Source organism: Vulpes lagopus, chromosome 23 (genome assembly GCF_018345385.1).
Source record: "Vulpes lagopus strain Blue_001 chromosome 23, ASM1834538v1, whole genome shotgun sequence".
NCBI lineage: Eukaryota > Metazoa > Chordata > Mammalia > Carnivora > Canidae > Vulpes > Vulpes lagopus.
Genome location: NC_054846.1, coordinates 53,586,007 through 53,610,879, shown reverse-complemented (window position 1 = coordinate 53,610,879; position 24,873 = coordinate 53,586,007). Strand labels below are relative to the sequence as shown.

The 24,873-nt window shown below is 35.4% G+C and overlaps 1 protein-coding gene across 3 annotated transcripts in view; it reads left to right on the top strand.

Annotated features, from left to right (window-relative positions):
* The window catches only part of FAF1 (Fas associated factor 1), a 470,490-nt gene that overhangs the window by 139,214 nt on the left and 306,403 nt on the right, over positions 1-24,873 (top strand). For 2 of the 3 annotated variants that reach the window (XM_041738818.1, XM_041738819.1), the window contains 2 exons: positions 383-429; positions 12,661-12,863. In XM_041738818.1, the coding sequence (XP_041594752.1) occupies positions 383-429; positions 12,661-12,863 (250 nt within the window). The remainder of the gene's footprint in view (positions 1-382; positions 430-12,660; positions 12,864-24,873) is intronic. The other variant, XM_041738820.1, reaches the window with a different exon arrangement.

Here is a 24,873-nt window from a genome sequence, read left to right as displayed (position 1 = left end):
AAAAATATTACTTTAAGGTACTGATTTTACTTGTTCTGACATTCTTAAGCATTGGTTTTTGTGGGTGTTTTGCTTGAATGAGGACTGTGGAATTAAGCTTTTTATGACTCAAGATTTGGAGATATTATATACCAAATGCATGTTTTTGTTTGTTTGTTTTTTGGTTTGGTTTTAGTTTTCTAAAATACAGTTTTATTGTACCAAATAGAGAAACATTTTAGAGAATATTTTGTATTATTAAGGAAACAGTATTTCATTTAAATTTTATTTTTCAAAGTACACTTATTTCCCTGTACTGTGTTCTCCACCTCACCCATCACTGAGCATTTTTCTGTTTTTTTAAATGGCTTTCTCTGTTTTTTTTTTTTTTTTTTTTTTGCAGGCAGCTATCAATGGTGTAATACCCCAGGAAAATGGCATTCTACAAAGGTATGTTAGTTATAAGGTGCTTAATGGTAAGGATGAGAATTTAGCCAAGCAAAAAAGAAATAATTGTTAATTTTTTTTGTTTAATTTTTTGACAGGGTATTTGATCTTTGGTATAGAAGCTCATTAATATAGTTATTGTTCTTTTAGCCATTTTTGTTATATCAATTTCCTAAAGTTTCCAACTTTTAACTATATAATGTTATTTCAGAATGAATGATACTGTTTTTCAAGGACATCTTTAAAAAAATTTTTTTTTATTGGTCAAGGGCATCTTCTAATTCATAAAATGGGAGGTACTGAGTCTCAGTAGCTGTAGAGCATGGTTATCATCTACCTATCCAGGAGTTCTCTCCAACCTTACTACATTCTTTTTTTCTTCACTTTTGGTTTTTAAATTAAGTACATGATAATTTGCAAGAATTTGAATAAGTACTTAATTGATGAAACCTCCCAGAGCACTGAGCCATTTCGCCTGAAGAATCCATTGTTAGCATGTGGAGTGGGCTTCATGGTTTTGTGTCATTGCGGAAGGTAAAATTGGCAGATGATGCCAAGAGAACTACAAGTTACAAAATAAGTCCTTAAATTAGAAATAACTTTTCCTCACCTTTCTTTCCTTAAAATTGGAGACTGGTTTGGATTAAAAGAGGACACTATAAAGTCATAGGAGGTAAAACCATTCTCCCTTCCAAGTATAGTTTAATTACTTGATCCCCACCCCCACCCCCCCATTCAAACTTTGGCTTGAATTTTGGTGGCTAGGATTTCTAAGTCACTGAAGCATGATCTGCTAAGTGCAGATGAGGCAAACAGAAACAGTAGACTAGGACTGAGGTTGTTTTGGAGAGGAAGAAGAGTGCTGTTGCAAAACCATCAAAAAATTCACCATGAACTGCAAAATAGACTGTACTTTATTATAGGAAACTGTGTATATTTAGAAATGAAGCAAATTCTCTTTGGTACTTATACTACGCTTAGTAATTAATAGACCTGTTCCCCACCATTTTTAAAACACTATCAGAGTTTCATCCAGAGTAAATGTGGCTGATTTCCAGAGTCTGTACCTTTTTCTTTTTTTGGGGGGGGGGGCGCCGGGGGTGGAGGGGTGGTCCGAAGTATTCAGTTTTACTGAAACCCTTGTCTAGAAAGCAAACCAGGTAATTACCAGAACTTCCTTCATGATCATTTTTTTCTTGGTTTAGGAAGTTTTAGACTTCTAAATATGGTTCCAGTTTTATTCTTGAGTAAACGTTATTTCACTTTTGTGCCAAAATTTTTGCTTGTTAAATCCTTGTGGATTCAGCTGCTGGGTTTCTGAGCACATAGTGGATATATCTTAAAATTAATATTTTGCTATTGGTGAACTGTAGAAATTCCCTTATCCCTGGAAACATTGCATCTCTCCAGTCACTAGTGATACATTTTGATTAATATATTTTCTAAGTAGAGATTCAGCACTAAACTGATTTCTAATACTATAATATTTGGGGTTTACCTTTTGTCAGAGTGAGTTTTTGTTTTATTTGCTTGTTTATTAATTAAAGGAATGAATCATATGTGCACAGAAGAAAATCAGTTGTATCTAGTAATAGTCTTCAACTCTCTCCTTTCCTGACTTTGTTCTTTAGTTTTGAAATCACTGTGGATTTGACATAATTGAAAATTCCTCTTAACCAGGGGAAAATGAAAGAGGGCTCTTTGCTCATTTGCTTCTACTGAAAGTGGAAGACTTAATAGTAGGAATGGCATGCGTAGGTAGTTAAAAGATTTTTGTTTTTTAATTTGACTTTTGTAATATAGTCTGTGAATGCAGCTGACTCTTAATTTGTCAGTTCATACTTCGATAGGGAAAGAGCTACCAACAAGTTTTTTAAATATGACTTACTTTTGGAGGGAGAAGAGCCCAATCCCTGTGCTTTATAGCTTTTCTTGAAATCAGTTTTTTGTGTGAATTCAAAACTGGGAATATGATTTTTAATGTGTCCATGAAGTCCAAAGCAAAGAAGCTAACAATTTTAAATGCTTAAGGCACTGTGCTAAGTAACTGACGTATTTTCATCACTTAATACTTAGTGTAACCCTTAAGAGTTTCATATTTCATAGTGAGGAAACCAAAAGTTAGAGAGTTAACATAGATTTGCCCACAGTCACAAGTGTAGTAGATGATAGAGTCTGGATTGTCTCCTTTTAAAAGCCATGCTTTTTCTCTGATACCGCTCTGCCCTATTCAAGGTCTGCAAACTAGCCGTGTCCCACCTTTTTAAAAAGATTTTTTCCCTTGTATAAAAAAGTTGGAATTTAATACGTGTCTATAAGATCTTTCTCCCATAGTTTTGTTTTTAGTTACTATTTTAGTAAAGGTAAGTAAAGCCAGATATTATTATCCCTCACTTTACAGGTTTAGAGAGAATAAGGGGTGAAGTGACTTCGCCCAGATGGTACAGCATGTGTTGATGGAGTCAGGAATATAAGCGAGTCTTCTGCCTCAACCTTGGTCCAAGGCTTATTTTATTAGACAATATGCTGCTAATACAACACATTCATAAACTGTGTTGCTTATGCTGTCATAAGTGTAAGCCATTCAGTCATAAAACATCAAATATGTGCATATTTATTTACATCTTGGTGTAATATTTTATTGTCCATCTTATTGTCCAGAGCCATTTAAACATTATTTTTGGAAATAGTTATTGTTAGAAGAAAGTGCTAATGAATTACCTGTGTTAATAGGCAGGACATGCTATGTTTCCTAAGAATTTTATGAATCAGTAGTGTAATTTTCCTCATTGACTAAGTGGGTAGTATCTGTCAACTCATATTTATTTATTTATTTATCTATTTAATTTTTAAAAGAATTTATTTATTAATGAGAGAGAGAGAGAGAGAGGGGCAGAGACACAGGCAGAGGGAGAAGCAGGCTCCACGCAGGGAGCCTGACATGGGGCTCCTGACATGGGGCTCAATCCCGGGTCTCCAGGACCAAGCCCTGGGCTGAAGGCGGTGCTAAACTGCTGAGCCACCTGGGCTGCCCATATTTATTTTTTTGACCCAGATGATACAGTGTATGTTTCTTTGTCCATTGTTTAATTCATTGAGAAAACCTAGAGAAGACTAGACATTTTTTCACTTATTGACCATTATGTTTTCAAAATATGTAAGTGCTAAGGTTTCCAGTATAGAAAATATCCATTTTGGCCAATTAGTTTCTATTTATTGTCTTCTCTGATGCTCATTTAAGAATCTGATTCTTTCTTTTTTTTTAAAAGATTTTATATATTTATTCATGAGAGACAGACAGAGAGAGAGAGAAGCAGAGACACAGGCAGAGGGAGAAGCAGGCTCCTCACAGGGATCCTGATGTAGGCTGAAGGCAGACGCTAAACCACTGAGCCACCCAGGGATCCCCAAGAATCTGATTTTTTTTTTTAAGATTTTATTTATTTATTCATAGAGACAGAGAGAGAGAGGGAGAAGCAGGCATCATACAGAGAGCCCAACGTGGGACTTGATCCAGGGTCTCCAGGATCACACCTTGGGCTGCAGGCGGCGCTAAACCGCTGCGCCACTGGGGCTGCCCTGATTTTTTTCTAAAGACAAGTTTATCTTTAAGACACATGTGTGTTTTTGTTTTGTTGTTTTTGTACCTAGAAATTTTTCCTGGGGATGGATTTTTAAAAACTGAAATAAACATGTACAGAGTTCTTGTTTAGTGTGCTTTGTCCATTGCCTTCCAAGTACATGTGTGGTTTGTAGAGGAAAGTTGAGTAAGGATAAAAACACTCCTTTAGTTGAGGTTTAGATCTAAAACAGATTTCTCCATAGAGCTTCCTTTACCAATCAGTGTCTATTTAATTATTAACTAGAAAACAATAGTGAATAGATCAAATTATAGAATGTGTCTTCATAGACATAGTCTTAAAAATACTTTTTTTTGAGTCAGCAGTTTTGGATGTCTTTGTACTCTATGGATACTATTGAACATTAGTCAAAATTTATAGGATCATTAACTATAGTCTCTCTTTTTCTCTCTCTCTCTCTCTTTGGATTGCTAGTGAAAAACTCTAATGTAAATTTATTATTTATTATTGATCTTGAAATAGAGTAATTATAGCCAATAAGAAAATTCTCGAGTGAAAACTAAAAAATTCTCTCTGGCTGACAACACACCAAATAGCCTGCTATGATTAGAAATGTTAAATTGTCTCCTTGAGTTAGAGTTTGGTAAAGAAAAAAAAAGTGCACGAGAGTGTTTCAAACACAGGGAATTTCATATAGGGAATCAGTTCCAAGATGTGGAGCAGGTTGAAAGAAGCAAAAAGGGAATACAGAAACAAGTCAGATATAATGACTTCAGGAAACAGCTGGATCACCAGACCCACCTGTGGGTGGGGTGGTCCTGCTGTGGCTGAGGAAAGGAGCGTAGGGCAAGAGCAGATTTACAGTTGCAGCATCCCTGAGTAGGGTGGGCACAGCCGGGACCATGTGGACTAAGTTCAGGGTACTCCAGGAAGCCTACTCTAGGACAGATCTGTCTGGGAGAGCCCCCTGCTAACCAGTAAAGGGCAAGAAATCACTCCTGGTATTAGGGGAAAAAGGGAAAGTGATTGGGAGAGATTGAAGTTAGCAGGATTTTGAAGCCCAGAGGAAGGACTCTGGCAACATGGCCCCTGCTCAGCTGATACTGGTAGCTCTACAGGATCCAGAGGCTTTTTTGAAATAATTGAAAGAAGCCAGAAGCTAACATCAGTGGCTGATGCTAAAACGAAGTGGATGTTATTGTTACAGTAATGTCACTGCTAGGTCACTGATGTTGATAAAATAACATCAGTATGTAAAACTGTAAGAAGAAAATTTTGTGTGTGTCTGTGCACACACTCGTGTGCTGCTACATTTTTGTTACTCTTATTGGTCATAAGGCCATGATTAGTATTTGCCAGTTTCTTCTTCCACTCATTATATTCCCTTTGCCAGCAACTCAGTCAAGTTTCTTTACTTGGTGGGACATCTCAAATATTCATCCTAACAGTCAGGATCCTCAGTTGACTTGCTTTTGTTATTTGGCTATAGTTTTCCATACCCCAGAAATAGTCCATTGTATAGCAGCAACCCAGTTTTTTCTTGGTAATCAGGACCTCCTACCTCACTTTGTATCCCCTTATTTCATTAGTTGATTCAGTAATATGAAGAGTACAAAATGGCCAAGTGGCATTCTCAGGTTCTAATTCTGTGAAAGTATTGTGGAAACATTACATTCCTGGGAACTGTGATCTCTGAATCACCAAAGCTCAAAGTAGCAGGAAGCAAAAATTCTGTTAAGTTATTTGGCATAGTAAGAGGAACCACTATTATCACTTAGTTCTCATACCTATGTTTTCTGGCAATATGAGAAATATCACAGTGTTTTGGTTACTGATACAAAGCATATACAACATCCTTTAAGGTGGAGGGCCAAGTTTTGAGTGTTGTCTCCCAGCTGTCTTTAGCAGGACATTCCACTGTTCTAACAAGCTAGGTGCTTCTGGGTGACAGTGTATATGAATATTACCAGCACTACACTTCTTTTGCTGTGAAATGAGTTTCTTGGTTAGAACCAGTGTTGTGTAGGAAAGCCTTAGAGCAATACGGCATTCCCTTAATACATGAATGGTGGTGCTGGCAGAAGCATTGCAGTCAGGGAAGTCCATTTCATATTCAGAAAAGTGTCATTTTTTTTAAAGCTTTTATTTATTTATGATAGATATATATATAGAGAGAGTGGCAGAGACACAGGCAGAGGGAGAGGCAGGCTCCATGTCGGGAGCCCGACGCAGGACTCCCGGGACTCCAGGATCGCACCCTGGGCCAAAGGCAGGCGCTAAACTGCTGAGCCACCCAGGGATCCCCCAGAAAAGTGTCATGTTAAGGGAGAACAAATTGCTTCTTTTTCTGTGATAGAAGTGATCTATTACCAGACCCCCAAGGAATGATGTCATATTGGGGGCTCAGTTTAGACTGTTGTTTGCAGTTTAGATGCTCAGTAGTTTCCCTAGCCAGATTCAGACTTGAGGAGAAACTGATGTTGTGCTTTTGTCTAACTTCCACTCCTATTGGCATGGCCATGTTATACATTAATGCATTGATAGTCCTAAGGGAGTAAGGGAGAAAAGCTGACTGACATCAACAGAACAATATCATGTTATTCACATTGAGAGCCTTTTTTTTTTTTCTCCAGTGGATAGCCTGTAGGCAGCATTCCTCTCAGAAGCATATATATATTCACATTTTGTGTCCATTCTGAAAGTTCCATTTTCATATCTTTTACCCAGACTTTCTTGTCCACCGAATTTTTCTTTTATTCTTTCCAAGTCTTGATCAGCTGACCAACCTGTCCATGGTTCAATATATATTTGTACCTCAGGCAATTTCTCTAAATGAAAAGGTAACTTGTGGTACAATCCCAAGTTCTCCCTATTAGGAGACTTTTCTTTCACTACTGTCTTTCTGAAATATCTTTGTTTAGGGGCTGTAATGCTTCAGCACTTTGTTTTTGGTTGGTGTGAACAGGTATACACAACCATATTTTCCTTTCCCAGTCCACATCTTTTCTTCCTCATTTAACTTAGTTATCTCTTATTATTTTTTTAAAAATTTTATTTGTTTATTCATGAGAGATGCAGAGAGAGGTAGAGACACAGGCAAAGGGAGAAGCAGGCTCCATGCAAGGAGCCCGACATGGGACTCGATCCTGGGTCTCCAGAACCACACCCTGGGCCAAAGGGTGCGCTAAACCACTAAGCCACCTGGCTGCCCAGTTATCTCATATTACTGACAGAAAGTGCAAGATGTAGCAACTGGCCTTTTACCCTGACTTACTTCTGAGTACTTACCAAGGTAGCAGGTCCCTGCATTTTTGTGGCATGTATCTTCTAATCTCTGTCATACATGTGTCCAAGTACTTGCTACTTTTGCTTTTCAGGATCAGTTCACATTGTTATCAATGTAATGTTGTTTTGTGGAATGTCTAGTTGATCAAGACCTCTCTAGGCTAGATTGTTAACGCTAAAGAGTGGGAGAGTTGACATAATCTTCTGAAAAAGTGAATTGTTTGCCCTGCTGGGTAAAATTAAAATGGCTGTCTTGGTGACTGCAAATTAACATAGAGAAAAAAAGTATGTGCGAGATCAATGTCTTCCTGTTACTAACCTTTCCTACATAGTAATCCTAACTATATGGATCAGGAAGCCAGTATGTGTTGTCTGCCAGTTACTGAAGTATGTCTCTTTGAATTATACATTTAGAATCTAGAAAAGAAATTGTAGGGTAGGTTGACAGATTGTTTGAACATAGTATGAATGAATTTGGGCCCAAACTTCATTTTACCCACAGTCTTCTACTTTTATATCCCCAGGAATTAGAGTTAGCATCTAGTAATCTCCTAAAAATTTAGATATTTTCCTTTTATCAGTATACAGACACCCTAGTTAATGACTGCAGCCTCCTAGGGCAAGTCTTAGAAGAAAATTTCCAATATACACGGGGGCTACTACTACTTCAGAAAGTGCTACATGTGTGGCTCTGTTGTATTGTCTTTGTGGGGATCAGGAGCTCTATGTCTGGGAAAGAGTTAATGTTTGGAAACTGAGAGTGACTATGGCTCTCCATTGTGGTTACAGACATTAGGTTTTAGGCTATCAGGTCTAGGGGTCTAATGTTTTTAGATCAAGTAATATTTTTATCAACTGACTTTTAAGTTGGTTTTTTAGAAATAATTATGTTCTGGGGCTCCTGGGTGGCTCATTTGACACACACTCTCTCTCTCTCTCTCTTTTTAAGATTTTACTTATTTATTCGTAAGAGATACAGAGAGAGAGGGAGAGACAGGCAGAGAGAGAAGCAGGCTCCCTGTGGGGAGCTGGAGGTAGGACCTGATTCTGGACCCCTGGGATCACGACCTGAGCCAAAGGCAGATGCTCAACTACTGAGCCACCCAGGCGTTCCAGCATTTGACTCTTGATTTCAGCTCAGGTTGTGATCTCAGGATTGTGAGATTGAGCCCCCATTGGGGCTGGACATGGAGCCTGCTTATGATTCTCTTTCTCCCTCTTTCTCTGCCCCTCTCCCTCACTGCTTACTTTCCCTCACCCTTGGGAAAAGATAATAATTATGGCCCATTTCTAAAGATCTCTGCAGGTTGAAATCTTCTGATTGTCACTTTTTGTCTGTGCTGTCCATTAATGTAATTGCTTCCACCTTTTTCTTACTAAATTGTGCCATTTGACCTCAGCACTTCGGGATACCATGCTCATTAAGGAGATTTATTCAATGGTGTCATCTCCTCATGTTATTCCCAACCCATGGAAGACAGCTGCTACAGTTTTTTAAGAATGCAAACTCCTCTTACTAATGTATTTTGTAATACTTTAGTGTAATGTCCTTTGGGACCTCATGGATGATGTAGTAGGAGAGTGTATGTATGTTCAGATTGTATATGGTAAATCCACTTAAGCACTTTTATTTTTCTAAGCATCTGGATTTCCTCTATACTTTGCCAGGAAAGTTTGGGTATTTCATCCTCATTAAATGTAGACTCCTTTGGAACTTAAGTTTCATTCAGTCGATAAGCAAACTATTAGAGGTACTTACAGTTGCTTAAGCAAACATATTATATATTTGGCTGTATCAAAACTCTTTTGGTCAAATTCACTTCAAATTCATTTTTTTACATATTCCCTAGGATTTTGCTGGTATAATTTATCAAAATCTTTTTATCAAAAGATAAATTTATCGCTTTATCAAAATAATTATTTTTGGATATAAGCCTTCTCTGAGTTAAGACATTGTAATTACTCTCTTGGAGAATGCCTAGATCTGAATTTAGAGGCAATAAGAAATGGTTTGGGTAGGTTTTGACAATAGGCATTCCTTTTCAAGGCAATGATCTTAGGAAGAGCATTATCAGTTTTCGAGCAAGAGGAGGATAACTTTAGTCATGGAATAAGGAGTTGTTTCTGCTTACAAAGAAGGTTCACAGGAACTCCATGGGTTCAAGATTGTTGCCTTCATCTGAGTCCACTTGGATATCCCCATTCCACGTTGTAGAGTACCACTCCTCCTAAAACAGTGCTGTAATTTTCACAAAAGATACTTAGAAAGTATATATACTCAACTTTCACTGTAATGCTGCAAGCTGAAAAATTAAATTTGCATGTGATTCTCAGTAGGATCATACCTGGGAGACAGGAAATGAGAAAGTGCTACTTCAGAAGCTTTCTTATCATGGCTTAAACTGAAAGTTAATAACCCTAAGTGTGTCATTTTCTTCTGTTAAGCGTTCCATTAGAGTCAAAAGCAGCCAGCTCATAGTCTTTACTGTCATTATTACTACCACAAGGGCCAAGTCAAATAGCCATTTGTTCCCTTAGGCACTTGTTTTAATAGGTATGTGTTCATAATGAATTATAAGTGATGATTTAATCATTATGCTAGTGCATGATCACTAGTATCCCATTTTCCATTAGCAAGTAGCTCATCAGTGTATTGAAGGTCAAGGACATAATCAAACTAATTCCTGAATCCTCTTTCTGGGATACCTCCATTACCCACCCCACCCACCCACCCCCCAAAAATTGGGTATTTCAAGTTTAATGTAGGATTGGTTACACAGGTGTGGAGCAAAAAAAGTAAAACTGAAGTAACCTATGTCTAACTGCTTCAGGAAGTTACCACTCTTAGGTCCAGATCAAAGGGATTAATAGAACTTCAGAGCTCCAAGCAGCCCCTTGGACCTGAATGAGGATCAGGCCACTTTAGAAGGCATACAGTCTAGCTGCTGTCTGTGTCTGAGGGATTGTCAGGAAGCTGGTTATATGAACTCTGAAAAAAGCAGGAGACTGAAAGCTGCTGTATGATACTAATAGAAATACATGCGAATAGGAAGAAGGAAAGCTTTCCTTCTCTCTTCCTAACAATCTGTCTCTATCTAGTATCCTATTTGCAGAATCTATTGGGGAAACATATGCCAAAGGACAAATAGAATTTTGCAGAATCTGCATCATAGAATAGACCACAGAAGGATGAATTCGGGGTTAAGAAAACATTAAGTCAGGGACCAGCCTATTAACTTTAGCTGTATTTCCGAGCTTCTGAGAAGTGACAAAATTTAGAGATCTGAAATATCATTGCGCATATTCTGTTCATAAATACTTAGGAGCTCACTTTGGATTCCAACAGTGATGTTTCCTGCTTGGACGTTTTCTTTTCCATGTCTTACTTTTAAGATAACTTTTCTTGAATCTAACAGCTAGGAGAAAGTGTAGGTTTTTGTCTTTGGATCAGTGATTATTAGAGTGTCTGAACTCTTTATTTTCATACTTTTTTGCTATGACCTACAATTAGAAATACATGGAATCCAAACACATATGCAAGAATGTATCAGAATCAAAGGTTTAGGAAACAATACTTGCTCCTAACTATTAAGTGCCATGTACTGATCATTTGTATCTTATCCTATCCTGTCCTATCATATCCTCTTCTTTAAAAGATGATCACAACTCACTAAATCAATTTTGTAATATAAATTTGGTAAGCACTAATCAGAGCAGTAGTGTGAAGTAAATATTTTTTCTTGGTTCATTGTATGAATAGTGCTTATTTGTGTGTTTTGGTCATTCTTTTTATTGTTCCTGTTCAGGTTCCTAATCTGTTCTTTTCCCACAGATTTAGAGGTATTTTAAAACTCAGCTAGTAGTTTTGGTGGTGGTGGAACATATATACAATAATAATGTTTCAATGGAAGCATTCCTTTGGTTCTCTTCTTCCTTATTCCTCCTAGTGAGGGGGCGGGGGGGAGGAGTGACTATATATATGATAAATTAAGTGAGAGAAAACCCAAGTTCTTTAATAATTATTCCTTTACTCTTTAGCTTGTTAAATATTTAAATGCTTTCTCTATAAAATTTTGAGCTCCAGGCAGAGTATACAGCCATTAAAAACTTAAACGTGGGGACGCCTGGGTGGCTCAGTGGTTGAGCATCTACCTTTGGCTTGGGTCGTGATTCCGCAGTCCCGGGATTGAGTCCCAAATGAGTCTCCCTGCATGGAGCCTGCTTCTCCCTCTGCCTCTGTTTCTGCCTCTCTCTCTCATGAATAAATAAATAAAATCTTTAAAAAAGAAAACCACAAATTTGAACTTTGACCTTGTGGAACTTATATTCTCCTGGAGTCTTAAATATCAAATGATTAATACCAATTATAATTGGTAGTGATGAGGAATTAGAACCAGTCTGAGGTAGTAAAACATGCACTGAGTTGAAAAACATTCAGTCTGAGATATGAAGCGTGAATATAATTAGCTAGAAGAAAGTTGGAATATTGGGATGAGATGAGAAAGAAAGAATATTCTTAGAAGGAATAGTCTGTGTTCCGCTATGAAATGGGAAGGATCAAGGTGAGATGGAAGAAATGAAAGCTTGTTGTACCTGGAAGCATACAGAGATTGGAGGAGATAGCCTAGCACAAGCTAAGGATAGGAAGGTAGGTAGGCTTTGGATCATATAGAGACTTACATGTAGTTCTGTATGAAGAAGAGGGGAATATTGAAGAAAACGATATGAAGATATTTCTATAATTTCATTTTTTTTAGTGGTATGGAATGACATGCACGGGAGCAAGGGTACGTTCAGAGAGATTAGTTAGGAGGCTGTTGTATTCAGAAGAATAATTCAGGAGATATTGAAGGTACTGTAAAGGAAATTCATAATCCATAATGTAAAGCTAACTAGAAGATGGTTTTGGATAGATGTTGCCTCTGTTTTATAGAAAGAAAAAAAGAATAGAGGTTTAAGGATGGTAAATTTCTGAGTTTTGTGGAAAGTAGAGTTAATCAGATAATGCTTCAATGAGCATTCATTAGTGCATGAATTCACTTTCATTAGTGAATGTAGAAGACACTGTTCTTAATTAACAGAAATTAATGTTTTACTAACATCATAAAGCAAAAACCTGATTAAATGATAGATGATATGTATGATACTGTCAATAGACATAGGAAGTCAATGTTGGGAGGGAGAGTAATGTAGCTTTCAGTCACTAGGAAAGATTATATGGAGGAAGTAAAACTTTAGTTAGGCTTTGATGCACAGGTAGGTAAATTTGATTGGAAGACCAACACAAGCCAAGTATGGAATGGGTCCTTAGTGGTAATCTATAAGGATTTGGTTGATGATAATCTTTCTTTTTATGTCAATATTTCAGTGACTATGGAGGTGAGACTATACCAGGACCTGCATTTGATCCAAGTCACCCAGCTTCAGCTCCTGCTCCTTCTTCCTCTTCAGCATTTCGACCTGTAATGCCATCTAGGCAAATTGTAGAAAGGCAACCTCGGATGCTGGACTTCAGGGTTGAGTACAGAGACAGAAATGTTGATGTGGTACTTGAAGACAGCTGTACTGTTGGTAAGGTTTTTCCTAGTATAAAGCCTTCATAAATAGAGAATTTATTAGGTAAACATTTCTTTATATTCTTTTCTTTTGAGTTGATTGCCAATAAGAAGGGAGAAAAGGCAATTGAAACTGATATTTTCCATACAGATAATTATACTGCATTTTAAAATACTGTGTTGTTACTGAGGCAAGTTTAAGAATAATTTTTTTGTTCCACTTGAATGGTATAAGATGCTGTTTTAGGGCAGATGCAAATCAAACTTTTAAGTATATTGCTTATTGGACTTTATAGCTGAAATTCATTAATTTTTCATACTGTGGTTAATGAGAGATCAGAAATAAGACATGTTTTCATTACTTCTTCTCCTACCTAGTTGTATAAGTTTTTCAATATTGTCCTTTCAAAGGAAACTTTGGAAAAAAAAGTGTATGCCTGCCATTATTGGACAGATTTTACCAGATTTCTATAGAGAAACTGTGTTGAATGCATATTTGATTCAGATTATTTGACTTATAAATCTAAATTCCAGGTATTTCTGAAAAATTTGCCTTTGTTTTATTAGGAAGATTCTTTCCTAATTTTATTTATTAATTGAGGTGCACTACAGGAGCACTTGGGTGGCTCAGTAGGTTGAGAAGCATCCAACTCTTGATCTCAGCTCAGGTCTTGATCTCAGGATTGTGAGAAAAGAAAGAGAAGAAGTACGCTGTAGAGAAAAGCAAAACTGTTAAAAGATTGATCATTCTCAAACACGAATCAGATTGTTATTCCCTTAAAAGGCATTTAGAAACTTTCCATTGGTTTAGGATAAAATGAAAATCTTTTACTATGGCCTATAAGCCCTGCTTGATCAGGTCCCTGCTACATTTCTGGTTTTCATCTGTTACCACTTTTGCCCTTGTTCACCATGCCTAAGTTGTTTTGGACTTGTTTCAGTTCCTTGAATAGGTTATGAGCCCACTCATAAGGCATTTATAATGTACCTTCCTTTGCCCAAATTTCTTTAGTCCATTTTTTCCCATGCTCAGTTCCATGCCTCCCATATATTCTCCTATTAACTCCTTTTTTAAAAAAAATTGTGGTAAAAAAGTACATAATATGATACCTATCCTTTTAACAAATTTTTAAATGTACAATATAGTTTTGTTAACTATATGTACATTGTTGTACAGCAGATCTCTAGAAGATTTTCATCTTGTATAATTGAAACTTTGTATCCATTGGATGACAACTCCCCATTTTCTCCTTTTGCCAGCCCCTGGCAATCATCATTCTACATTCTACTCATCTGAGATGAGTTGGACTACTTTAAATATATCATATAGGTGGAATCATACAGTGTTTGTCCTTCTGTGTTTGGCTTATTTCACTTAGTATGATATCCTCAAGTTTCATCCCTGTTGTAGAATATTATAGGATTTTCTTTTTTTCTTTCTTTTTTTTTTTTTTCAAGATTTATTTATTTATTTATGATAGAGATAGACAGAGAGAGAGAGAGAGAGAGGCAGAGACACAGGAGGAGGGAGAAGCAGGCTCCATGCTGGGAGCCCGATGTGGGAATTGATCCCGGGACTCCAGGATCGCGCCCTGGGCCAAAGGCAAGCGCTAAACCGCTGAGCCACCCAGGGATCCCTATTATACGATTTTCTTCTTCTAATGAGTAATAATCCATTTTATGCATATACTACATTTTCTTTATTCATTCACCCCTCTGTGGATATTTAGGTTTTTTTCACCTCTTGGATATTGTGAATATCCAATGGATATACATTCCTACCAATATAAAATGCATAAGGTTCTAATTTCTCCACATCCTTGTCAACACTTACTATTTTCTGTTTTGTTTTTGATTTATAATGGCCTTCTTAACAGGTATGAGGTGATAGATATCTCATTATGGTTTTGGTTTGGATTTGCATGACAATTAGTGATGTTGATTATCTTCTCATATACCTGTTGGTTTTTGTATGTCTTCTTTAGTGAAATGCTTATTCAAGGTCTTTGCCTATCTTTAAGTCAGAATATTTACTTTTTTGCTCTTGAATTGTAGAATTTCTTTATATATTTTGAATACCAGTTCCTTTTAAGATACATACTTTGCAGTTATTTTCTTTACAATCTTGTTGGTTGTTTCCTTTGCTGCACAAAAGTCTAGTCCCACTTGTCTATTTTTACTTTTGTTGTCTTTGCCTCTGGTCTCATATCCATGAAGTCATTGCAAGACTAATGTTACGAAGCTTTTGCTTTATATTTTCTTTAATGAGTTTTATAGTTTCAGATCTTATATTTAAATCTTTAACCCATTTTGAGTTAATTTCTGAATATGGAATAAGCTAAAGGTCCAGTTTCACTCTTTTGCATTAGTTATCCATGGTGTTTTCTGTGCACCATTTGTTAAAAAGACTATCTTCCCCCATTGTGTAGATTTGGCACTCTTGTCAAATCATTTGACCTATATGCATGAATTAATTTCTGGGCTTGTTATTCTGTCTATATATTTTTCTTTATGCCAGTACCTACTATCTTATTACTTTGTAACATGTTTTAAATTTGGGATATGAGGCCCCCAACTACATTTTTCTTTCTCAGATTATTTTGGCTATAATAGGGTCTTTAGTGATTCCATATAAATTTTAACACACTTTTCTGCAAAAATGTCTGCAAAGATGCCATTGGGATTTTGATAGGGATGACATTGAATCTGTAGGTTGCTTTGGATGGCATGGATATTTTACCAATATTAAATCTTTCAATCCAGAACATGTGATGTCTTTTCATTTATTTGTTTCTTCTTTACTTTCTTTTAGCATCGTTTTGTTGTTTTCGTTGTACAGATCTTTTGCTTCCTTGGTTAAGTTTATTCTTGTGTATTTTTATTCTTTTTGATAGTATTGTAGATGAGATTGTTTTATTAGTTTCCTTGTTAGATTATTCATTGTTAGTACAGAGAAATATAACTAGTTATTGTATGTTAATTTTATATCTTGTAACTTTCCTAAATTTGCTTATTAGTTCTAGCAGAGTTTTTGTTTTTTTAAATGCAATCATTAGGGTTTTCTATATGTAATATCATCTGGAAGCATAGATAATTTTATTTCTTGCTTTCTGATTTGGATGTCTTTTATTTCTTTTTATTGCATAAATTGCTCTGGCTAGGATTTCATATACTCTGTTGAATACAAGTGGCAGCAGTGGGTATTCTTGCATTGTTCATGATCTTTAGAGGAAAAGATTCTAGTTTTCACCATTGGGTGTGATATTAGCTATGGACGTTTCATATATGGCCTTTATTATGTTGTAGTAATTTTCTTCTGTTTGCAGTTTGCATATTTTTATCAGGAAATGGTTTGAATTTTGTCAGATGCTTTTTCTGCTTCTACTGAGATGATCATGTAATATTTTTCCCTTCATTTTGTTAATATGGTGTATCACATTGATTTCCACATGTTAAGCTCTTTTTGCTTCACATGCATACATTTCATTTGGTTATGGTATATGATTCTTCTAATGTGCTATTGAATTTGGTTTTCTAATATTGAGGATTTTTGAATCCATATTCATCAGGGATATTGGCTTATAGTTTTTGTTCTTGTTCGTGTAGTGCCATTGTCTGACTTTGACATCAGGGTACTGTTAACTTCACAAAATGAATTTGGAAGTATTCTCTCCTCTAATTTTTGAGGTGAGTTTAAGAAAGAGTGACATTAATTTTTCTTTAGATGTTTGATAGAACTCTTTTTTATTTAAAAATTTTTTTCTTTTATTTATTATTTATGATAGTCATACAGAGAGAGAGAGAGAGAGAGAGAGAGAGAGAGAGGCAGAGACATAGGCAGAGGGAGAAACAGGCTCCATGCACCGGGAGCCCGATGTGGGATTCGATCCCAGGTCTCCAGGATCGCGCCCTGGGCCAAAGGCAGGCGCCAAACCGCTGCGCCACCCAGGGATCCCTGACAGAACTCTTGAAACTATCTGGTGCTGAATTTTTCTTTGTTGGGAGGCTTTTGATTACTGATTCAGTCTCTTTACTAGTTACAGATTTGTTTAGATTTTCTGTTTCTTTGGATTCAGTCTTTGTAGATTATATATTTCTAGGAATTTACCCATTTCTACTAGGTTATACCATTTGTTGGCATATAATTGTTTATAGTAGTCTATTCATATTGATTTCTATGACATAGTTGTAAGGTCTCCTTTTTCCTTTCTGATTTTACTTGAGTCTTCTTTTTTTTAGTTTAGGCTAAAAGTTTATCACTTTTCTATATCTTTTCTGATATCAACTCAGATTTGCTGATTTTTTGAAAAATTGTTTTTCTATTCTCTTTTCATTTCTGCTCTAATCTTTTATTATTTCCTCCCTCTGGGCTTAGCTTGTTCCTCTTTTTTAGTTAACTTGAGATGTGAAGTTGTTTATTAGATCTTTCATATTATTCTCTCTTTTTTTAATATATACACTTACTGCTATAAACTCTGCTATTTTTCTTACATCTCTGAAATTTTGGTATGTTGTGTGTTTGTTTGCATTTGTCTCCAGATATTTTAAAATTTTTCTCTTGATTTTTTTCTTTGATCTTTTGGTTGTTCAGGCATAAGTTGTTTAATCGCCACATATCTGTGATTTTTCCAAGATAGATGACATATCTTTTTTTTAAAGATTTATTTATTTATTTGAGAAAGAGCATGCATGGAGGGAGTGGGAGGGGGAGAGAATCTTGAGCAGACTCCCTGCTGAGCATGGAGCCGAATGCAGGGCTTGATCTCATGACCCTGAGATGCCCTGAGTGGAAATCAAGAGCGGGATTCTTAACCAATTGAGCCACCCAGGTGTGCTAGGTCACAAACAAGTCTTGACAGACTTAAGATTGAAATGATATCAAGAATGTTTTCCTACCACAGTATAATGAAACTAAAAATCAATAGTGGTTTTCCTTCTGCTTCTTTCTTCTTAAATTTATTAAGACTCATTTATAGTCTAACGTGGTATCTACCCTGGAGAATGTTCAATGTGTGCTTGAGAAATATGTGTATTTTGCTGCTCTTCAGTGTAATGTTTTGTATATGTCTGTTAGATCCATTTGGTCTATGATATTGTTCAAGCCCTGTGTTTGCTTATTGATTTTCTGTAAGTTTCACCCATTATTGAAGCACAACTACTGTTGTGTTGTTGTGCATTTCTCCCCTCAGCTCTGACATTGTTTGCTTCATATATTGGGTGCTTTGATTTGGGTGCATATGTGTATAATTGTTGGTTGTATCTTCCTGGTAAATTGACTCGTTTATCATTAAATAATGTCCTATGTCTCTTGTGACAGTTTTGATTTATGGTCTTTTTAGTCAATGTAGTTACGGCCACCATGCTTTCTTTCGATTACTATTTGCATATAATATTTTTTTCTGTCCTTTCACTTTCATCATATGTGTCCATGAATCTCAAGTGAATCTCTTGTAGATAACATATAGTTGAAATTTTCTTTTTAAATCCATTCAGCGGGGATCCCTGGGTGGCTCAGTGGTTTAGAGCCTGCCTTTGGCCCAGGGTGCAATCCTGGAGTCCCGGGATCGAGTCCCATGTCGGGCTCCCAGCATGGAGCCTGCTTCTCCCTCTGCCTGTGTCTCTGCCTCTCTCTCTCTCTATGTCTATCATAAATAAATGAATGAATGAATGAATGAATGAATGAATCTTAAAATAAATCCAGCTAGTGTGTCTCTTGTTAGGGGAGTTTTATCCATTTACATTTAAAATGATTACTGATAGGAAAGGACTTACTATTGCCATTTTGTTGATTATTTCCTTTGTCTTTGTAGCTTTTGTTTCCTCTTTCTCTTTGTTGATTTTTTTTTTTGTAGTGTCTTGCTTTTTTTTTTTTTTTTTGTAGTGTCTTGCTTTGATCTTGTTCCCATTTTCTTTTGTTTATCTTCTATAAAGATAGAAGTTTTCTTTGTATGTTCTAATCTTCTCTAGCTGTTTTCTTTGTGGTTACCATGGGGCCTACATAAGACATCTTATAGTTTTAATAATCTGTTTTAACCTGATAATTTCAGTCATATATAAAACTAGTCGTCATCCCCTCCCTTTGTTATTGATGTCACAAATTACATCTTTTTGTATTATGTACTATTGATATTTTATAATTATACTTATTTTGTATGCTTTTGTCTTTTAACCTCTATACCAGATTGTTTAATCACTGTTACAGTATTCTATACTTGTTTGGGTGTTTATAATTGTCTATATGTTTACCATTAACAGCTTTATACTCCTGTTCTGCTATTTAGTATCCTTTTGTTATGACTGGAGTACTCTCTTTAGCATTTCTTATAAGGCAGGTCCAGGGTTGGGCTTTCTTGGTTTTTGTTTAAATGGGGCAAGTCTTTATTTCTCCTTAATATATGAAGAACAGTTTTGCTGGACATAGTATTCATTTTGGCAGGTTTTTTTTTTTTTTCAGCACTTTTATGTGTCATCCTATCCCCTCTGCTGCAGAGTTTGTTAGAAATCTGCTGATACTGGGGGCTTCCTTTATATGATGAGCTTTGCTCTTGTTGCTTTCAAATTCCTTTTTGTCTTTTAATTTGACAATTTGAATTTAATGTTTTTTTTTTGGATATGGACTTTTTAGGATTTATTATTTTTTGGATCCTTTATGCCTCATGAATCTGCATCTCTGTTTCCTACCCCAGATTTAGGAAGTGTTCAGCCATATTTCTTCAAATAAACCTTCTGCCCCTTTGTCTGGTCTTATTTTCTGCAGCTCCCATAATGCGCATATTGGTCATTTATCTTCTGTCTTTTTTCACTCTTTCTCTTGCATTTTTTTTCTTTTTTCTCTTTTCTGCTTGGATAATTACAAATGGCTTGTCTTCAAGTTCACATAGTCTTTCTTCTGGTTAAGTCTGTTGTTGAGCTCTTTTAGTGACTTTTCAGTTATTATATTCTTTAGCTCCAAAATATGCTTGGTTCTTTTTTTTTATATATATAATTTTCTCTTTGTTGATATTTAAAATGTGTTTATAATCCTAAAATTACCAAAACTCTCTACTGATATTTGAAAAATAGTTTTATTTATCTTTACAATAGTAATTAGAATTGACTCTGCTTATTGTTCATATAAGATTTTCAATAATATTGCTAAGGCACCTTGGTGTATTGGTAGGGAACCCTTTATATAGCATTTTACTGGCTTTTACTTTCCTAGTTTAGTGATGAATATATTTATTATAGAGGAAAGAATTCAGTGTCATATCACACTTTTTCTTTTACTAAAATTATCCCAGATTTGTATCTGTTTTAAAAAAAACTGGAAAGAAGTATTATAATAAGTAAGTTTAAATTGATATTATGTAGCATGTGGCTGAGTAACTAGGTCTCATTTCAAAGTGACCTGATTCTTTTTGTTGATGGAATATTTGGTATTTGGTGGAAGTAATTGGATTACTTGAACCACCCTTTTCATTGGCTCATGGAGTTGGAGTGAAATCTCTGCTTATTTCAGAAATGGTGATCAGAAATGCTTCTTTATATACGTTAATGTTACACTTTAATTCTATCTGAATTCGGAGGGTAGTCTAGGAAACTGCTTTAAAGCTTTGTTCTAAAAACATGTGATAGAATTTCCAGATATCATATTTGCTAATATGTTGGCTTTATAATTCATTGTAAAAGCAGACTTGTGCCCAAGAATGGCAGAGTAGAAAGTCAAGTTATCATTCTGATTGAAAACAAATACAATTAAAATAGTTGCAAACATATTGTAAATAAAATGTGATTCAAAAGAAATTATATACAGATACTGTTTTTGGATAATATACAGCTTCTCCTCCTTCTTCTAATTCTAGTTTTTTATTTGTTCCAGATAATAGTTATTCTGTTATGATGAATTGCATGCCAGAGAGTCATGTCATGCATCTTCTCTGTATTCACTGTTAAATTTGTTAATATGCATCACTGTAGAAGTTGTGTGTAGGAATATTTGGGACTTGATGGAAGATTTTTTTCTTCTTTCACTGCATTTGATTGATTAAGTTCTATTAGTTTTATAACAATATCACTGAATCCTTCCTTTATTTTTATGACCTCAGTTATAGTTCAGGAGCTAATTTCTTTAATGAATTATTAAGATAATTCCTTGAATTTCTATTCTTTGTTTCTATATTCCTCTAGTCTGTATTCTACATAGTTGTCCTATAGTGCTGTATCTAGAATATAAATCTTTTACATCTTTCAGTGATTCCTTATTTCTTATATTCTATTTGATTTGCCCTTCCTTATTTTAGTTTTTCTAGAAAACTCATAATCATCTTTTAATGTTCCATGTAAATATCTAGCCTTTCCACCTTTCCTAACCTCTATGAGCCTAAGTTGATTCATTCATTTATTTTAAAACATCTTATTCTTTCTTTGTGTTTCGGGGTTTCTTTGTGAATGTTAACTTCTCAAACTCACAGACTAGGTCTTATTCTTCTATAAATTCTCCAAGCACAGTGCTTAGCACAGAGCAGTATCTGTTGAGAAAATAAATGGATCAATAAATGAGCATATGTATATATTTGTATATATATTAAAATATTTATCATAGGAAAATTTAAAAATACACTCAGTAAAGTTTATGTGACCTGCAATATAATTGTTAAATATTTTTTATATATAGACCAAGTTATGGAGTTGGATAAATACTAATTTTTCTGTGTATTTATAAATATTAAAATGCAAAAAGATGCTAAATAAGATAGTTTTTCATGTTATTATCAGGAAGACTCAACAATGTATAAAGGCAGCCACCAACTTTATATCATAGTGACACCTAGTGGTAATTGTATTGGTCTGTTAATATTTTTAGTATGTTATTTATTTGTTTATTTCTACAGTTTTATTTTATTATAAAATCCTTAGAGGTTTTCTTAAATAAATTTAAAGAGTTATTTTAAGACCTTGATTTTTCTATAAAATACTATCTAGTGTGTAGTAGTATGATCTTGAAGGTAGGAATTATTGTGTCTTTCTATGCCTATAAGATCTAGCACTGGATTTAACCTAACATACAGATATTTGTTCAATAAACTTTGTTGAATCAGTGCTGTCAGCAAAACATAGCCTTATTTTCATTTCTGAAATGGAAAAGAGGAAAATAGGTCTGTCATTAGTTTAACCATTTGCTTCATTTTCTTTTCCATTTTTAATCTACTTTCTTAAAACTGCTTTTATTATATTGGATGGCATTTTAGTTTATTTTTTTTTATTTTTTTTTAAATTTTTTTTAAATTTATTTATGATAGTCACAGAGAGAGAGAGAGAGAGGCAGAGACACAGGCAGAGGGAGAAGCAGGCTCCATGCACCGGGAGCCTGATGTGGGATTCGATCCCGGGTCTCCAGGATCGCGCCCTGGGCCAAAGGCAGGCGCCAAACCGCTGCGCCACCCAGGGATCCCGGCATTTTAGTTTAAATGAATCAGATTGAGTATGGAAAGAGTTAAAGCATTTAGCAAGTCCATTTTGAGCCTAAAAAGTATTTTAGGTTATTTCAAATCAGTTTTTTTTTCCTGGAATCTATGAACTTCTTTCTAGTCTTGACTCTAAAACTCAGATTGTGTAATTTCTGGCACATGCCTTTACTTCTCTGTGCTCAGACACCCTTTATGAACAATAAACACCATATAAGTGAGGGTTTTTTGTTTTTTTTTTAATGCAAGTGAAAAGAGAAAGAATAGCAATCTTGTTTGCCTTATATGTTGTGAGCATGAAAAGACAAGAGGATAATTAAATAATTAATTTCCATCTGCAAATTGATGTATGGTCTCCATGACAACAATTGTGCACTCCCCAAATTATCTGTAAGATCATTTCAATATCTAAGTAAGCAGCATCTCAAATTGGGCCTTATTGTGCATAGTTTACTTATATTTATGCATTAGAAATGTGCCTTTAACTTAGTTTCACATTTCTAGGTAATATATTTTCAGTAAAATTTTTTTTTTTAAATAGAGTATTTTTCTTTTTTCTCATTCTTAAGTCTCTGCTGTTAGCAGTTTGGTATAGAGTGTAAGGTTGCCATTTTATAAAGTCTTTAAGTTTTATTTAAAAATAGTTTTCCCGGGCAGACCCGGTGGTGCAGCGGTTTAGCGCCGCCTGCAGCCTAGGGCGTGATCCTGGAGATCCTGGATCAAGTCCCACGTCAGGCTCTCTGCATGGAGCCTGCTTCTTCCTCTGCCTGTGTCTCTGCCTCTCTTTCTCTCTCTGTGTCTCTATGAATAAATAAATAAATAAATAGCCTTTAAACAAATAAATAAAAATAGTTTTCCCCCTCAACTACTTTTATCATTCGTCTCATTTTTTATTGTCTTATCTTCAAGTCAAAAGAAGATCAGAAGTATATATTTATGTTTTCTAACATACTATTTTGTGCCATTTATCTTTCAGTCTTCTCTTCCTTTGATAATTCCCTATTATCTTCCTTCGAAAGTCTCTCAGATGACTTTTTTTCCTTTTTAAAGGAATAAAGCACATAGTGATGGCTCTAATAGTAAATAACACTTTACTTTCTCAAAGTCTCATATTTAGCAATTACTGCTGAAAATTAAGACATAAATCCCAAAAGACTTTTGTGTAATCAGAATAGATAATTTTATTATGGATGTTTGTTGATTACTTTGGGTTTAATATTATGCTAAGTTTTCAGATTATGCATAAAATAAGGGAATCCTCATCCCAGAATACTCCATTGTCTTAAACTTTATTTTATTTATTTTTTATGATAGTCACACCGAGAGAGAGAAAGAGAGAGAGAGAGAGGCAGAGACATAGGCAGAGGGAGAAGCAGGCTCCATGCACCGGGAGCCAGACGTGGGATTCGATCCCAGGTCTCCAGGATCGTGCCCTAGGCCAAAGGCAGGCGCCAAACCGCTGCGCCACCCAGGGATCCCCTGTCTTAAACTTTAAAGAGGGAAAGTAGATGTGGAAAATAAGGGCTTTTATCTATTCGTTCACTCACTCATTTGTTCATTTTTATATACAGACACACACACATACATATAACCATATTACCTATTGTACATCAGCCACTCTGCTTGCAGTACTTGGTTCTTATACAACACTTAAAATAATACCGTGAGGCAGTCATTATTATCCCTGTTCCAAAGACAAATAAACTGAAGCTCGGAGAATTCCTAAATCACAAATTCAGTTTTAAACTGAATCTAGAACTCATGATCTTTCCAATTAAATAATTATTTCTCTTATGAAGTAGGTAGTGGTATAGGGATATTGAAAGAAAGATTCAGCTTTAACTGGTGTCTTGAGGGTATGGGAAGGGAATAAATAGGATTGTGAGGGTAGTCAGGAAAGATTTCAAAGCGACCAACTTATGAAATATGAACCAAAATATGGTATGTGGACATAGTTGGTGAGTTTATTCTAGGCAAGGAAAGCATGGAAGCAGGAATGATAATGGGGTATCTGGTGGAATAATGAGGTATATTGCAGTCTTGAGCAGGAAGTTGGGGTTACAGTCCAGCTAGTTGAACAATTCACTTCAGTGGAACCTCTCCTTTTCCACTAGTGACAGATTCATGCTATGCTTCCTTCCTGTGATCCTATCTTAGTTCCTGCCTCTGCCCTTTTATACTCTTTGACCTACTATTTTCACATTACCTTGAGATAGCCAAAAACTATATCCCCACTTTATAGTTGTGAGAACTGACAAAAGAAAATAAGCAACTTACTGATTCATGGAGATTAATGATTATGGAGGGATCTGTAAAAACTGTCTAGTGCAAGTGGCCACAAATTAAGCATTATTTTCCATGTATTTGTCTTAGGGTCTTCTAGCGCATGCTTAAATACTTTTAGCAATGGAACTTATTAATTTTAAGACATTACCTCAATTGTCCAACTATGAAATTTTATAAAAAAAATTTATACACCAACCACATACAAAAAAAAGAAGTATCAGTTGTATGTTTTTCCTTATTTTGAGTTGCCACCTGTAAGCTCCATTCCTTTGACCTCACTCTTATTTCAGAGACAGA